This window comes from Syngnathoides biaculeatus, chromosome 12, assembly GCF_019802595.1.
Source record: "Syngnathoides biaculeatus isolate LvHL_M chromosome 12, ASM1980259v1, whole genome shotgun sequence".
Lineage (NCBI taxonomy): Eukaryota > Metazoa > Chordata > Actinopteri > Syngnathiformes > Syngnathidae > Syngnathoides > Syngnathoides biaculeatus.
Window position 1 is genome coordinate 458,507 of NC_084651.1, and position 17,616 is coordinate 476,122.

The following is a 17,616-nucleotide window of genomic DNA, read 5'->3' on the forward strand; positions in this document are numbered from 1 at the left end:
TTCACTTAAAAGTTTTATTACAGAAGACAATCAATTCGGCTTTTTTCTCAACACAGAGAATTACAATGTGCACATGTAATAAATTAATTCGAACGGAAAATAGTGTTAACATTGTCAAGCTTTTTAAGGCCTGCTGTGTAATAATAAACAATAAATTACCATTCAAGCCTGTATAGAGAAAATGGCAGAAATAATAATAAAAAAAATCAGCGGTGGGAGCTAACGCGAGTGAAATCAACGAGACGATCCTCAGATTAGTAGACGGATGGATGGCGCCATTTAAGCAATGAATAGATTCTTTTTCTTTTTGGTCTTCAAGCCACGTGTCACATTTTCAGGCTCGTCGCTCTCTTGCGTCGTACCGGCAACGATGGTTTCAAATGGTAGAAAATATTATTTGTACTCGTTACTAGGCAAATAAAAGAACATCATGGGGAGTCCATGACACATTCAATACGTTTAAGACGACTGTGAATCATTTCAGAGACAATGTGAGACTTTCAAATGTTGAAATGTGAAGATTTGAACAATACAGACACTTTTTCCAAAAAGGTTTAAAAGCTGCGCGTCGTCGTCGTCACGCAGCGCAAGACAAATCTGCGTTCATACTTCAAACGCGCCACCCAAAATGGGACAGACGTTTCCAAAACAAAGATTTGGAAAAATCTTGCTTATCTCTCCCTGTGTACTTTTTAAACACCTTTTTTTTTTTTTAAAAAAAAAAAAAAAAAAAAACATTAAACATTCCACATTTTAGTTTGGCATTGAGCTCAATATTTTAAGAATAATAATTAGCAATGCAAATGGGAGAAAGCGCCGTAGCTAGCCTTAGCCTTAGCATCCGTGTTAACTTTCCAGATGATGCGACGACTTCGGCGAGCAAGCAAGCAATTTGATTTTTGCTGCGTGACGAGCCCGCGCAAATCTTTTGTTAGTTTTGCACTTCTCCAAATTCATGTGAGACTTTTCTATTCAGTGAATTCCCCACCAAATGGCAGTTCATCGTCCGTTACGGTCCACTGGCAAGTCTGAATTTGGCAGCAGTGAAGTCGACTGGAAGAGAAGCATGTTTGAGGCCTCTAGGATTATAATAATAGGCATTATTAACATGAATATTTCAATTTAGCGTGCACATTTTTTAACAGCATAATTAAAGACATTTGTTAAGAGTGAATGATGATTTAATTTGCATTTGCAACCCCTAACATTGGGTGCGTGGGTCATCGTTGTCGAGGGATGAGCGTAATCTTTTTTTTTTTTTTCCCCCCCTTATTAAAACTTTGTGGAATTGTTGATTTTTGTGGAGATGTTCAGGAGAGGCGCTATGGATTCACTCTCACCTCCATTATGCAAAGAAGAAGAAGAAGAAGAAGCTTGGCTCCCTCCTCGCAAAATTCAAACCTATGTCATCAAGGCTCATCCCCAGTCGACTTTTGGAAAGTGTCAAATCTTTGACGTACTTTTGCATTTTCCAAAATATATGACGCTCCTCTTTCTCAACGTTGTCCACGGAATCTCTGCGATCTGGCTAAAGCGTGTAAACGATCGCTCACTGTGGTGTGTTTTGGCTTCATCCTGACATTTCCATTCAGACTTAGAGTCAGTATTATGTATGAAGGCCTTTCTTTTGCCGCTGACGACGACGTACCGCACGTACCGCACATCCTTTGAAACAAAATAGAGCCGGAAATCGTACAATCCCAAGCGAGGGCCGTCCTCAAGTCATTTCCCGGAGGAAAACTTCGGCGACCGTGCCGTCAGGCGAGCTGGAGACGCGGCGACTGACCGAGGAAGTCCGGAGCCGGCGCATCCCGGTCCGCGAGCGGGCTCCCGTCAGAGTCCGAGCGCCGCCGGCTTGCGCTCGCAAATGAAGAGTCCGCTCCCGCTCCAGTCGCCGTCGTCGTCGCCGCCGCCGCCGCCGCCGTGACGATTATTGAGATTGTGCATGGAAAGGGACTTCCCGAGGGCGGCCCCCCAATCGGGCGCCGACGCCAACAGGGGGTCCACCTCCAGGCTCACGTGTCGCCTCCAAACAGCGTCGGATTTGGAGCCGGGCTTCTCGCGCAGCTGCACGACGGAGGACCCGGGCTCCGCCGTGGCTTCTGCGACGGGGCAGCGCAAGTGGGAGGGGGGCATGACGGGAGGCAACTGGAGGGTGAAGCCCCCGGCGGAAGGAGGCAGGTCCGGGAAGCGGGTGACCGGCGAGGGGTAGGGGCTGTCGGGCGGCAGCAGGGGCGACGGGGAAAGCGAGGCGGTGGACGGCGGGTAGGACGGAGGCGCGGAGTCCGGGGCCCCTTCGTCGCCGTCGGCCGGGGCCGGGACGAGGCGCAGTCCCCCCGGGTGGGCGTCGCCGCGCCGTCCCCGCGGGGAGGGCGGCTCGCGGTCCGGGATGGACGTCGGGCAGTCGGAGTCGGCCCGGAAGAGGGCCAGGGGGGACGGGCCTCGCTGGAGGACTTGGCGATACGCGTCCAGGAGGGAGTCCAACTTGGACTCGATGGAAGAAACCTGAGGCGAGACGGAAAGCGGCTGAGCGAGCGAACGAGCAGAGAAAAGCGGAAACGTCAGAGCCTCCCTCTTGGACCTCGGACTGCTTTTCTTCACCTGCCTCTCCACTTTGCACACGCGGCCCAGCATGCTGACGCCGTCGTGAGCGTCTCCGTCCGGGTTGACTTTGTCCCTCGGCTTTTTATCCACGCCCATTTGGCCTTTGCCCAGGATTTGGTCCACCCTGAAGCACACAAACGCACACACGAGGGCGTAAACGCAACGAGCGCAAGTCCAGGCGGCCGTGCACGTCTTTTTCGGGTCCAGCAAGGAACCTGCACGCAAAGGTTAGTATGCAAATCGGGGGTTGCTGTCACAGGAATATCCACAAACACGTGGTTCTTGCTTCTCGCAACAACGTACAGAACTCATCTTCACTTGCGGACGTGCAATTCCACTCCACAAACGATTCAGCAAAAGCAAACGACAACTTGAGCAAATTGCGCCTTGTATTTCACGCTCAAATTGGGCCATTGTCAAGTTTACAAATGCAGAAGAAAAACTTCCAAGTATTAGCTATTCTTTTTGTTGTCGTTGTTAAGTTGCAGGCCAAACTGGCACATTCTAAAGTTTACTAAACCAGATTTTTCGAGTTTGGCAAACTGAAAGAAAAAAAACCAACAAACCCAAATCTCAGTTCAAAAAGTTTACAAATCCGTGTTGATCGATTGATTTGTTTTTTTTTTTTTTACTGACTGAACCCTGTTTACCTGTCTCTAAAAACTGGAACAGACATTTTTAAAATGTGGTAATAAATGCAGCTGCGAAGCGTTGGCCTCACAGTTCCGAGGACCCGGGTTCGATCCCGGCCCCGCCTGTGCGGAGTTTTCTCTTCGTGCCCTGCGATGGGCCGGCGACCGGCACGGGGCGGACCCCGCCGCGTGCCCGATGACAGCTGGAATCGGTTCCGGCTCTCCCGCGACCCTCGTGAGGATAAGCGGCTAAGAGAATGGATGGATGATCATTTTTTTCTCCTTTGGTTGAGATTTGTAATTTACATGAACACAATAGCGTAGCCTCCCGTTAAGTGAAAACGGAGAAAATGTTAAAGACGCTGATTTGTTTTATCCCTTTCATTTGTTCATCTGGATTCTTTTTGAATCGAAGCTTCCTGTGAAGTTCCTTCTTCAGGAAGCGCAATCATCTGCCTGCCAGGAAATGCTTGATGACCCCAAAGTGTTACAACATTCCCAAATGCGGCATTCCCGTTTTGCACATGCGACCATCTGGCAGGGGAGTTAATCGATCAGCGTCACTCGCGGCAAGCCGACGAATGATCCGGACAAGAAAGAAAGACAGACAGGAAGGAAGAAAGAAAAGGAAGGAAGGCAAGCAACCCTGAGGCTGGGCTCTTCTTCCTGTTGGCGTAATGGTGACGCAGGACGGGGGAGGACGCGTTCCCGGGTCGGCAAGTCGGGTTGGCCCGTCTGGAGACAGCAGAAACACCGGCACTTACAAACCACGATGATGATGATGATGACGATATGTCCGGGTGTCGCCGTTCACACAGAGAAAACGGGTGGGGGCTACGTTAGTTTGTCATTAGATTGTGCGGCCGAACGAGGCCGGCAGACACGGTTAGACACGGTCGCCCCTTTCACACGGCCTCTTCAAGTTCAAGCATTTGTCCTGTTTTGCGTGAAAGGCTATTTTTCCGTCTTGGACGCTCGTTGCAGCCACGCTGCCATTTAAAGCAAGCCTTTTTTCATCCGATTTTTCCGTCTCATTGCTGCGTGAACGGTACCAACCAAACGGACGGCGATGAGGGAACGGAGACCAGTGCGTTTCTTCGGGCTTGTCCCGTTAGGGGGTCGCCACTGCGTGACATCTCAGATGAACGCAGGACGCCCTTCCTGACCCAACCCCAACTTGGGGAACTGAGGCCCCGGCGAGATACGCGATGCGCTAACCACTGAGCTACGGGGCCTCGTGAGGAAAACGAGAGTGGCCGCAGGGAGTCAAATTCCTTGTGTGTTGTTACATATTTGGCCATTCAACGTGATTCGGAAAACTCTCCTGACCGAGGTGGCGTTTCCCCTCTCCTGCTGCCGAGTCCTTTCACGGCGTGTCGCGTCACGGCGGGATCAAGCCCACTCGGCAATCGCCAAGCTCGGGGAAAACCGTCCGAGATGGGCGCCGTCCGGGCGACGGCCCGGTTGAAATAAACCCAGAAATGGCCGCTGCAAAGGTCTGGAATGGAAAGCGTCAAGCAGGCAGGACGGCGACCGCAATGATTTATTTCCCAGTCACGCTTCGGCCGGCTCGTTCGTGCGTGCGGAACGCCCTCAACGCGGCGCCGTTGTCGTTTGTAGGCGGACGTTTTAGTGTTGTGTTAGTTGGGGGGGGGGGGGCACCAAACGAGTGGAACGGGTCTAACCCCGGTGCTGAGGACTTCCTCCGGGCCTGACCGTAATACGAATGCAGGGACGGGGAGGAAAAGGTCTTGGCGCGCCTGCCGAGGGGCCTCGGAGCGGGACCTACCACAGTATCTAGTCTGAGGGAGACAAAACACACGGAGCATAGATCAAAAGTCTACACACCCCTCTTCAAAGGGCTCAGGGGACAGACATGAAAACGTCACACAACACACCAGGAATCGCTCGTACAATTGAATGGAAAATGATTTGAAAAAGGAAAGTGAAAATAAGCTGAGATAAGGCGGGCGATCATTTATCCGGGTCACATTTTCCTTTCCTCCCGCACAAACGTGTGTGTCGACTTATTCTATCCACCGCAGAAAGAAGAAGGAGGGTTGACGTTCTGACCTGGTCTGGAGGCTCTTGATGCGGCACAGCATGTCCAAGTGTCCCGCCGAGTACTGCTCGATCACGTCCTTCACGTCGTACGGACGCAGCGTCTCCTTGAACTTCTTCTTGGCCACGTGGAAACTCATAATTCTGAATTAAAAAAAACAAAAAAACAAAAAAAAAAAAACGAGAGGGACAAACGTAAAATATTTCAGCCGTGCTTACTTTGGGAAGCCTTTTTTTTTTTTTTTTTTAAATGATTTATTGACAAAGTGATGAAGACAAGATCAGTAACGGCGGATTCGGGGTCATTCCATCCACTGTGTGCGAGTCACGGCCTGAAAACCGGTCCGTTCGTTTGAAATTTGAAGTTCAATACTTCCATCCGACCATTTTCTGAGCCACTTATCCTCACAAGGGCGAGCCTATCCTAGCTGTCTGTCATCAGGCGGGAGACAGGATCCACCCTGAACCGGTCGCCAGCTAATCGCAGGCAGGGCACATAGAAACAAACGAGCATCGGCACTCACGATCACAGCGACGGGCAATTTTGGGGATGCGGGAGGAAAACGTGGAGAAAAACCGGGAGAAAAGCCACGCAGGCCCGGGGAGGAGAACACGCAAACTCAACACGGGCGGGGCCGGGATTTGAACGCCGGACCTCAGAAGTGGGAGGCAGACGCTCCGCTCCAAGCAGGTAGTTGTAAACCGTGCCACCAAGTTCAAAGCATTTTCATTTCAATTTCACAAATGTACCGAATTACAGTTTTCTTTCAATAATATGTGCGATATCTTCTGACTGAATCCTGCCACGCATTGATGTAAAAATGACTTTGTTAAAATTGGCATCGGTTGCTTTGCCGCCATCGTATCCTCAGTTTTGATGCCACTTTGACATTTTTGTCTATGGTGAACCAAAATGGAATTCCGTTTTTCAATGTCAAATCAAATTTTTTTTTTTTTTTTGGGGGGGGGGGGGGTTAAAAAGAAGCCGAAATGACTGTTTCCATCGTGCCGCCCGTCGTCTGAATTGTTACAAATTGATTTCTCGCAGTCCGGCACGTGTTGGGCAGTTGCGATGTACTCATTTATGTTTCTAATGTCCAACACAGCATTGGGCTGATGATTTGTTTTTGTTTTTTTTGGACTTTGGAGACAAAACGCACTGCAATGCTTTTGGATTTCGGAGCAGGAAAGACAGTTTTCGTTGATATTTCCTTTGGTAATAATGTGACAATACCGATGGTTTTTGTCACGATAATCATGATGTTCCATTTCCATATTGTTGAACCTCTATGGAAGAGCGAAGTGCACTTTTTTGCACTTGTCTGATACTGTAGTCACAGATACATGAAAGCGTTGCACTGGCCTGTAAACGGCGGGAGACTGTTTGACAATGGACGGACGGCGCAGATGGAAAAAAGCCAAAATGCGGCTGTGATGACTGTAAAAAAACTGAAGAGGGGAGCAGAGCAGTTCCAAAGCAGAAATGTTCCCGTTCCTGCTCGCGCTACACAAAGCAAACATTGTGTGAATCTCTAAATCGTGAGAGGAAACCAAAGCGACTGAATAATATTGACGCGGGTAAGCCGATCTGCGCGTTTGCCTCGTCGGACCCCCCGCCCCTTTCCCGCCGAGGGCTGACAGACGAGCCTCTGTTCAAGCGGCGCCCGCCCGGGCTGAGGCGACGCGGGGCTCCCAACCCGACACCCTGGGAAAAGCTGGCGGTGGGGCCGCCTCGCCCGTCGCTGGGACAACCGTGGGAAGGATTCTCCCGTGATTTTTAGCGGGGGGGGGGGGTCTCTTGTTTGGGGTCGGATGCGGGGTCTCACCTGACAGCTCTGATGACCGCCTTGAGGGGAGCCGACAGGTCCTCGGCCGTGACGTCGCAGCGGCAGCCTCGCTCGTCCTGGGAATCCTCCGCGCTCACGCCGGCGTCCGCTGGGGGACGAGATAAGAAGGCGAAGACGAAAAGCCTTTGGAGCAATTTCGTCACCTTAAGGTTGACGTAGGAGTCGTCCCTTGGAATAGAATTCGGCGGCCGAGTAGCACAACTGCCTTGAAAGTCTGCTTTCTTTTCACGGCCGTCAGACATTTGTGCACACCGGAAGGACAACGTTGGCAAGCTTGCGAGTTACCTTCTGAAGCCGCGGCGCGGGCCTGGCTCTTGAGCCTGAGCGAGGGTCGGAATCGCGTGCGGTCGTTGAAGCTCCAGCTCTTTTGCACCTTGCCGGGGCTTTGGCCCATCAGCTCGCCGCTCGCCGCCTCGTTGCCGGGGGAACAGCGCTGGCGGTCGTTGACGGACGCCTGGCGACTTTTCACGGTCTGCCCCCGCGGGCTGGCCATGCGGACTCGCTCTTTGAAGCTCAACTTTTGACTGCGAGAGCGGCGGAATTTCGGGTCAAGAGAAGAAAATTGACAATGTTATGAAGTGCTGGGCCGTGAATGTCGCGCAAAAAAAACAAAGAGGCCACCGGGGCCGCCACGCCATCAAGACTTGTTTTTTTTTTTTTTTTTGGATCTATTTTTTTATTTTGCAAGATAAAACATCTTCCCGCTTGATACGACGTGTACCGGAGGAGGGCTTGGAGCATCCAATAACCACAACTACCGAGCTCTCCACATTTGGCGCCGCCTCTAAAAAAAAACAAACAAAAAAAAACCCAGCACGTTCTAACGGAATTCAAGATAACATCATCTTCGAATGAGGGTTCATTCAAATTGGAAAATCTTCATTTTAACAAATACTCCACATATTTGGAGAAATTAACTCTCATTTTTCTGTCAAGAAACATTGGGATAGTTCCAGAGGAACAATATATATTTTTCTACATTAAAAAAAAAAATAAAAAAATAAAAAAGAACCTTTTTCCGAGGAGTAATGGACATTATTTTACATATTTTTATTTACCAGAAAAGAAAAAAAAACCACTATTCTGAGAAGTAAACGTTTTTCAGAGAGACAGAAATTTCAATATTTTGACCTCCCCAATTTACACTTTGCCATCTGAAACAAAACAAAAGCAAAGCAGCCGTTTATGTGCAAACGCTGGTAGAAAAAAAAAAAAAAGTGCACGGAATTGCAAATTGGTCTTTGCCTTCCTCGGAAGGAAAACCCGAATTGAAGGGGGGGGGACGCGGTCGCAAGCGGGCCCATCTAAACGCTGGCTTTGACGATGACATGCGTGCACATTTGAGTGTCAAAAAATGTCTACAGAAGCTGCCCCAAAACTCAATCAGGCTGATTACATTTGTGGCAAAGCAAACCCCCCACCCCCCCCACCCCCCTTTAAACTTGATTTATTTCAGGAGTGAAATTTCCAATGATAAAATGCTGCCGACTATTATAGCTGCCATGGATTTATTCCCTTACATTTGTCATCTGCCTGAAAATCACATCCACAAGTATTTATCGAAATATTACATAGATTGCCAGACGCAACGCCGCTGACTTTTGTTTCCCTTCACATCTGCGCGTGCATTGCAGTGTTTATTCCTCCAGGCGTTCGATCCGTTCTTGGAATTGAAAGGCGCTCGTGCGGCCGGCCAACTTCAATAAGTCAAAACAAGCGAAAACGCCGGCAAAAATGTTGACTGTGCGGAACGTGTCGGCGCCGGCGTGTGTGGTACAAACCTGTAAGCGGCCTCGCCCTGCTCTTTCCTTCAAAGGTTAGTGCCACGACAAAGGTGAGGAGGAGGAGGAGGAGACAAAGGAGGGCAGAGGTCAGCATTGCGGGAGACCAAGACGGCGGAACATTCAAGTCAGTCACAGACGCGCTCGCCAAGGCGAAGCTCAGATAGGAAACGCATGCAAGATGCAAGATGGAGGCAAACATGCACCACAAACAAGATGCCAGATGTGGACATTGAACCGGCCGATGCCGCAAAGTAACGTTATCGGGAGCACACGACGGATTGGAGCGCAAACGCGTCACCGTTGGACACAAAGTCTTTTCAAGGAGCTCTACCTCACTTTTTACAATCACGTTTCCCCCTCTGAAGCTAAAAACAAACTACGTCAAAGTGGATTGTACTCTTTCACCTATTTTCCATTTTTGAATGAGGGAACAATTATTCTTCATTTTTAAAATGCTTCACCGGACTCCAAATGAGCCCATTTTGATTTGAAGAAGTGGAAATACTTTCTCGTGGCTACGGAGAAGAATTGTACTTGAATTTAAGAAGCGGAAGGGCCCTCTGTTGGCTGCCTGGAGAAAACCTCGACTACAAAATTTGCCAAAAACTCAGCCTGACACTCAGAATATTATTATTATTATTATTAGGGTTAGGTTGTTTTTTTTTTTTTTTCTTTTAACGTTTTATACATTTTTTTTTTGCTCATTTTGAAAAATGGAATTTAAAGGGTTCAGATGTATTCTTCCAAATGTGTATTTTATCCTAATGGCAAGAACTGTTGAAATGAAAAAACAAAAAAAGGCAAACTACTGAAATCTGAAGCTTGCAGCTAATATTTGCACGTGGACAAAAATGGTGAGGAACAACTTGAAAGGCAAGTAAACGTCCAAAAAGCGAATCAGGACCACCACGAACAAGCGCACTTGCGTAATTTCAGCCGGGATGCTCGCTAATACCATTTGTTCGTAACGCGAGTTGTGGGCGTGATTGCGCACGGGCCGGACCTGGACTTTTACAATTCGCAGCTATACCCGGCGAATAGAAACAATTCGACGTATCGGCACTTTGATGTAAGTACAGAATAGCGAGTGTGTGGACTTTTGCAACCTCCGAGTGCGTGCAAAGTTGCGACTGGCGTGAGGCTGCGTGCCCGAGTGGAAAGAGGGAACGGGTTGACGTGCTGCACATGACAAAGATAATGGTGGAGGAGGAGGAGGAGAAGAAGGAAGTGGAGGCCCAGCCGTGTTTGAGTCCGCAAGCGATAGTGGGGGGGGGGGGGGGTGTCCACCTACTTGGCGGGGCTGCAGGTATGCAACGCCTTCAAATGAGGCGTCCAGGTTGCAACGGAAATCGAGTTCTCATCGGCAGCGTAACTACGCCAGACACACTACGTGCAGAGGAGGCGATGAGTTGTGATTGGCGGGTCAAATGTAAACGGGGGGAGATCATGGAGGAGTAGTGAGGAAGAAAGAGAAAAAGCTGATTAGGGTTTTTTGAAGGAGGGGGGCTCTGATAATGCAGTGTGTGCGCGTGTGTGCGCGTGTGTGTGTCGGCATGAGGCGGCTGCGCCGGTAGCGAAGGGAGGGGGGATACATGCCTGAGGGGGGGGAGGGCGCTTTGGTAGTGGTGCCAGGTGGCGTGGAGGTAAGGACGGCCACCGTCAGTGGAGTACAGACGCCAAGCTGCCTGGTGGTGGTGGGGGTGACATGTATACACATTTACACACACGGGAAGGGGGGCCGGGGGGGAATGGCACAAAGGTGATGAAGTAAAAGGGAAATGTCGCGTTCCTCATTGTGTACTGCAATCACGAGACAGCGGAGCCACGCGGACTCGCCCTTCCGCTCGCCCACCTTTCTTTTTCCCTTTTCTGGGTAGACTCAACCCCAAAACTGCTTGATCTCGCTTTAGTCAAGAATTGTTTGGTTTCAAACAAAAAAAAAAAAACTTCAATCCAATTATAACTCCACCGAGTCGCTATCTACCGTGAATAGCGACTCGGTGGTGCCAAAAACTTTTTATCGTGAGGTCGGAACGAGCTGAATGATTCCAAACGCGGCCCGGAAGACAATCAACCTGGATTGAGCGGCATTCAAATTCATTTGAATCGGGACCCGACAGTTCCCTTTTTCCCGGCGACGGCTGCAACGGGACAGGCTACGCTGGGTGGGGGGGTTGAATTCGCGACACAAAACACAACCGAGAGAGATGGATGAGCTGCGTGATGTGCGCTCTGATGCGTAATGGAGGTGTGATTCTCACATCATCGCATTTTAATCAACACATTCAGTTAAACCTGCTCTCAAGGCTGCTTTCACCTGTGGAGGGGGGGGGGGGGGCTGTTGTCAAGTTACTAAAGGAGAAGAAGAAGAAGGGTCAGGAGGAGGAGGAAAAGAAGAAGAAGAAGAAGCAGCAGCTGCATATGGTGTGACGCGACGCCGCATTGCAGCCTTGAGTTACATCTGTCCGGAGCATGATCGCCATGGTAACGGCTCACGCACAAAACTACGCCGATTGGATGACTGGCGGGGAAAACGCACCACAGTGTGACATCACACACGCAGCAGGGAAAAAGATAAGAAGGAGGTTCTTTCTGGTCCTCGGATGATGCTGCAAAAGAGAGCGCTGGCCAGTGTGTGTGCGTGTACGCGTGTGCGTACGCGTGTGCGCGCGTCTTACCTGGATGAGGCTGGCTGCGGGATTCCGTCTCTTTTCAAAGTGCTTTTGCCGATGTTGCTCTTGTACCTTGAGGGCAAAACCTGACCCCAGGATGCCCTGAAAGCAACAAACACACACAAGTGAGGCCAACTAACAAAGTACACAAAGTGTGCACGTTGTGTGCACGTTGTGTGTGTGTGTGACCCACAGCAGGCAAAGCAAAGAAGGAAATTCCCAGGAGGGCGAAGCCGGCGGACAACAGCCTCCCGGTCCACGTCTGCGGCGTCTTGTCGCCGTAGCCGATGGTGGTCAGTGTGATCTGAAAGTTCAAAGGTCACCACGTCCCGCAGGGTTACGTGATGGACTTTAGCGTGTTTCACCCGTGACCGATCGTGAGAGCAAGGGGGGGCGGAACGGATCCGGTCGGCGTTGAAGACCACCCCGCTAAGTGACTGACTGCCAAATGAAGAAAGTTGCAAGCCGTCCGCCTCTCAAGCAACTCACAAAACGTGCCGTTGAGGGTCCGGGTCCGCGTTCGCTCACCGTGCCCCACCAGAGCGCGTCGGCGTAGGTGGCAAAGTCCTTGTTCTCCTCTTTCTCCACCAGGTAGACCAGGAAGGAGGAGAAGATGAGCACCAGGAAGCCGATGTACCAAGCCGTCACCAGCTCCTGACGACACAACGCACTCAGCAAGCGACAACTCCACGCGATACGCAAAGACAAGACTCCCCCAGAGCGGCCCAAGTGCTGCGGCTCGAGCCCGGACTAGAAGCCGGGGCCACGCTTCTCACGGTACTTCTTCCCCTCGTCAGGACGTTTTGAACAATTTTGACGGGAAAAGTCGCTTCGGATTTGAACCGAGAAGTCGGAACGCTCTCGCTCGAGTGCCGACGAGAACCGGAACCGGGAGAGTTCTCGCTTAACTTCCCCGTGGCCTACTTTGCTGTGCGCGTAGACGACGGATCCCAGCAGCTTCCAGGTGCCCCCGCGCCGGTCCATGCGCACCATGCGCACGATCTGCAGGAAACGGAGGCTGCGCAGGGCCGAGGCGGCGAAGATGTTGCCCTGGCTGCCGGCGGAAACCACGGCGACGGAGGCGATCAGCACGACGATGTCTGGCGGGAGGGGGGAACGGGAAGGTGTCAGCGGCTCAACAATGCACACGAGTCGGCCCCGCACAACGCGTCCCCTTCGCGGGTGTTGATTGACTCAACGCAACACGCTCGTCTTTCTCTTTGCGGATAACCTTCCAGAACTCGGAGCGGACGCCTCGCCTCCTGTTTCGGCCCAGATGCACACAAACAGGGAGTGCGTCAAAAGTTACATGCCCCAAGGAGAAAGTTCGCAAACAGAAAGCCACGCAAGGTACGCGCGTACAGTAAGTCACACAACCCACACAAAGGCATACGAGGTACACCGACACGCAAAGGGAAAACAGCAGCACGTAGATGCGGGTGCGCACACAGTCTTACCGATGACGCAAAATGGTTTCCGGGCAAAGCGGAGCCGTCCTTGCCAGCCTCGGTAGCGACAGCAGCAGCCGGCGCTCCATATTCGGATGATGTACTCCAGACCAAACACGACGATCATTACAAACTCCTGCGTGGGAATAGACACACACAAAACACTTTGACGTCATTTTTTTCGCAGAGGATAAAGAATGCCCATCTGTCTACGTCTATCCTTTGCTGCTAACTTCCGTGCTAACCATTAGCACGTCAGTGGTGTTTGGCGTCGTCAATTATTTGCCGATTTTCACGACTTTTGGTCCAATTTGCGTGGGTCCTCCGTGATCTCGTCCCAATTCAATCACAAATCTATTTCTGGGCCACAGCTATTATGATATTCATAATTGGATGAATGGCAACAGCCTACTGGATACAGGTTTCATTGTACCTTCTGGGGGGGGGGAAAAAAAAAAAAAAAAAAAAAAGGTAGTCAATCATAATTAGCTGCCCAATTAAGTGAAAGGGGATCCTGGGGCCTAAAATGCAACCAATGGGACAGCAAAACCGTGAGCCCTTTCACTTACGCACGCATCGTTCGTCAGTCGAGAATGCGTGCGCACGTCGAAATTGCACATCATTTTGTGTGTGTGTGTGTGTGTGTGTGTCCTACCAGGATGAGAAGACAGTGCGAGGAGAATTCCTGGTGAGCAGGAATGGTGGAAAACACGGACAGGACCAAGCATCCAAACACCAGGATGAATCTGGGGAGACCAAAACACGCCATTGATGGATTTGTTTTGTGCCTTCCGTACTCGCGCCAGAGGAGGAGAGAGAACAAAATGGAGCGACGAAGGCATTGCAATGACCTCCTGTGTGGTCAAAGAGAGTCGCGGATGCCGACGCACGTTCAGAAGTTTCAGAACGTTCGCTGCCGTGGACGATTATGTTCGTCATCTGGCATCCAAGCGCTGATGAAAATATTTCTCAAGTCTCACATTCAGCAGCAGAGGAGAGGAGAGGAAAGACTCGTTTCATATCGAAATATATACACACACACACACACACAGGGAAGTATGAAAATTATAGTCAGGGGGGAACTATTAGAATCAGAAATTTGATTTTGGGTGAAAAAAATCATTTCTATATTTCCTTCCCACACATTTATCCAACTTAGATGAGACACACGCATCTTTGACTGCAGCCGAAACACTTTCTAAGAGTTTGAAGTGCTTCACTTCACTTCATGCTCGCTAACTCGTGTGTGTGTGTGTGTGTGTGTGTGAGAAGGAGGAATGCAAAAGAGGTCACGTTATCATCGCCGTGCGGCGTACGTGCCGCCGTGGAAGCGCAGAGCTTTTCAATCAAGGCGAATGGAAAAAAAAAACATGCATGGAAGGAGGAGAAAGACAAAACAGTGCCAGATGAGACACTCGCTTTGAACCGTAAGCTGAAATACTTGTTTAAAAAAGAAAGAAAGAAAGAAGAAAGAAAGAAAGAAAGAAAGAGGAGAGCACTTGAAGCGGCCGGCGGTCAATTATTAAAAGGCTCTTTTCTCGTATCGACGCCAAGAGAAAATGCAACTTTAGCTGAATTGAGTGCTGAGGTCAACACTTTGAGCTGGATGGAATCAGCAGGAAGCACTTTGGGGAAGAAGGATGAACAAAAAAAGGTCAAGAAAGGGGGGATGGATTGCAAAGAGAAAAGAAAAATGACAAACGACTCGCGAGGAGACGGCAAAAATAGGAACAAAAGGGCGGCAACGGAGAGACGAAAAAAAAAAGCAAAAACAACATCAAGCACCTCAACAAAGTTGCAACGACACAAACACTGACGAGATAACAAAAAGGGTGGACATGAAAACTCGGCCTGACGCCACAAATGAAGACAACAAAGATGGAGAAAATGTTAAAACAAGTACAAAAATATATACAGAAAACAGCAACAAAGATGAATAAAACTAACAACAACAAAAATCCCCAAAAGGTAAACAGACAAAAAAAAAAAAAAGGGGGGGAAGCGGATGATCAAAGATGGCAAAAATGAAACGATGAAGAAAGTGCCATGCAAAAAGGTCATCGTCAAAACAAAAGAAAAAAAAAAAACGTATTCAAAGTGAAAAAAGCGAAGAGGTGACCAACAACTTTGCCATCTTGCTCATTTGTGACGAAGAAAGTACGGAAAAGTGGCTACGCGGGAAGGTTGTCGTCACTTAAGTGTGCCGATTGCCTCCAGTCCTGCTTGGCTGACGGCGCCATGACAGAAACATGACGGCCAATCAAACGCTCGCGTGTCTCGAGGGTGCCTTTGACATATGGCGTCATAACACGCACGCACGCACGCACGCACGCCATCTGTTCCAAAGATCGTGTGAGATGATGCTCTGCTTTTATTGACTCCATCTTGACCCCGCCACATCCAAACCGTGGAGGACACACGATCCAAACGTACATTTTTGGGGAGTAGAAGACCGCCTCACTGCATGACTTTTTTTTTGGTTGAAATCCAAGCAAAAGCCGGATTCAGACCCGCAACCTTTGGAATGTGATGCCGCCCTGTTGTATACGAGAAAGATGAAAATGACGTGTCCAAATCCGGGCCCCGGAGACCGGTCCGGGGTGCGTCCCGCCTCTCATAGAGCACAACGGATACACGTTCAAGTCCCGTCAAGCGCGTGGTGTGACGCAAAACCCGAGCTAACCGCGGTGCCGCCCCAAACATAACAACAGTATCGATGAAGATTTGGCGACCAATCCCGCGCCAACTCTGCCTCTCAGCTGCCATCTCGCCGTTTTGTTTAGCTCGCGCAACACGTTGAGGTGTCCCCCCAAAACCAAGCAAACAAGGCCAAGAAGATAAACGCTGTCAAGTTGTTGTTGTTTCCTTCCTGAAATAGAAAGTCCATTGAAATCGTGCGCTTTCTTGGCGTCACGGAATATTAGTGACTCTGGTGTCTGGCTTCCTACAACTACCGCCGCCGCCCCCGTATTTCATCTCATATACACACAGACACGCACGGTCTGAGGACGGCGGTCTGGACAGCATCAGCGGCCGCGGTCAACGCCGCGCTTTCTGTCTGTCTGTCTGGGTTATACGCAGTTGAAAGTTCCTTTGGAGAAACACGCAAACACGGCAAAAGCCAGCGTGCGAGCCAGCTTGTTTCACGCCACGACCGCGGAGTCATTCACAAATATTTTCCGTGACTGCGTCCAGTTGGACTGGATACGTAAACCGCACAATACGACGGCCAAAAAAAAAAAAAACAAAAAGAAGGGAAGCGAGCAAAGTGCAGACTCGGCCACTGCGGCTTCCGCTCTTCCGGAAACACTTCAAACAAACTCTTCAAAATGTCACACAAGTGAATAACCGAGAGTCAAAGCGTGCTACGTGGACCACCAGTGGGAGGCCGACTCCCCCTTGTGGTTTGTCGTAGAATCACGGAATGAAATGTTCAGACGGGTTTTCAAATCCACCTTCGGTCTTTTCAACAAAACAACACTTGAAATATTCTAATCGAGTTTGACCTATTTCTAATTATTATTGTATTTAATCATGATTATAATTATTTGGGTTTTAATTTGCATTTCTTTTGCCATTTTTCCACTGGATGACCAAGATACAGTTTTTCATGTGTTAAACCGATGTATTATCTCACTCATGAACTGGGGTATTTTTTTTTGCATGCTATAACAAAACGGTCGTAAAATATACATTTCGAAATAGAGCATCTGCCTCACAGTTGTGAGGATCGGAGTTCGAATCCTGACTCCCCGTGCCTGCAAGTGTGGCTTTTCTCCCCCCACATCCCCAGAACATTAAAATCACGTATTCCATGTTTATAAAATTGACAAAAATAGAATGAAATGGATACATCCTGTGCAAACTAGAATGTAAAATATGACTCTTTGTACAATTGATCAATCAGCCACATTAAATAAACTGTAGAGCACATTTCACGAACGTCTATGAATGTCAACACGAAGGCTCGTGCGTCCGTCCCCGGTCTCGCGTACCCTCCAACGAGTCCCAGCAGACAAAGCGAGCTCGATCCATATTGCGCATCTCGTATGACGCTTTCAGATGCGTTGAGTGGGACGCGATTACATGCGCGAGAGACGAGAGAGAGAAAAAAAAGAGCCTTCAAACGTTCTTTCAATCCGGATATGTGACAAAAACAGTAGCGGGGCCCTCCTGGAGGTTAGCCCCCTGCCTCAGATGAGGATGATATGATCATCTTTCGGATGATTCATAATAATAATAATAATAATAATCAGCTGCTGGAGCAGATCAAGTAGCATGTCGGCAGCTGCTTCGCGGTGTCGGCCTCTCCCGTTAGGCGTGGTGCTGCTACGGGATACCCCGGCTGCCCTACATTCCCCTTAAACGCACACCGGCACACCGGCACCTCTCTGCTCAGAGTTGCTCTTCCCGGGGGTCGACGATCATTTCTTAACGTGTTGTTCCCCTCAAACGCATCTGGAAGCGATTCCCACTTCACCGCCGTTTATGGCAGTATGCGCGGACAAATATGGTCCTGCCAGGCCGGGTTTGACGAGGAGAGGCCCTGCACAAGGGGGAGCCGGCGG

General features: G+C 49.8%; 1 protein-coding gene across 12 annotated transcripts in view; it reads right to left on the bottom strand.

The window, feature by feature from the left end:
• Window positions 1-17,616, bottom strand: part of kcnq5a (potassium voltage-gated channel, KQT-like subfamily, member 5a) — a 36,259-nt gene continuing 18,643 nt past the window's right edge. For 2 of the 12 annotated variants that reach the window (XM_061836414.1, XM_061836415.1), the window contains 14 exons: window positions 13,704-13,794; window positions 13,058-13,184; window positions 12,525-12,700; window positions 12,129-12,254; window positions 11,794-11,904; window positions 11,607-11,702; window positions 10,220-10,314; window positions 8,926-8,952; window positions 7,430-7,668; window positions 7,124-7,232; window positions 5,310-5,441; window positions 4,922-5,038; window positions 2,602-2,728; window positions 1-2,505 (listed from right to left, as the gene is read on the bottom strand). In XM_061836414.1, coding sequence (XP_061692398.1) covers window positions 1,834-2,505; window positions 2,602-2,728; window positions 4,922-5,038; window positions 5,310-5,441; window positions 7,124-7,232; window positions 7,430-7,668; window positions 8,926-8,952; window positions 10,220-10,314; window positions 11,607-11,702; window positions 11,794-11,904; window positions 12,129-12,254; window positions 12,525-12,700; window positions 13,058-13,184; window positions 13,704-13,794 — 2,245 coding nt within the window. In that variant the 3' untranslated portion in view covers window positions 1-1,833. Of the gene's footprint in view, window positions 2,506-2,601; window positions 2,729-4,921; window positions 5,039-5,309; window positions 5,442-7,123; window positions 7,313-7,429; window positions 7,669-8,925; window positions 8,953-10,219; window positions 10,315-10,524; window positions 10,614-11,606; window positions 11,703-11,793; window positions 11,905-12,128; window positions 12,255-12,524; window positions 12,701-13,057; window positions 13,185-13,703; window positions 13,795-13,899; window positions 16,711-17,616 lie in introns of those variants that run through there. The other 10 variants (XM_061836424.1, XM_061836416.1, XM_061836422.1 and 7 more) reach the window with 10 other exon arrangements.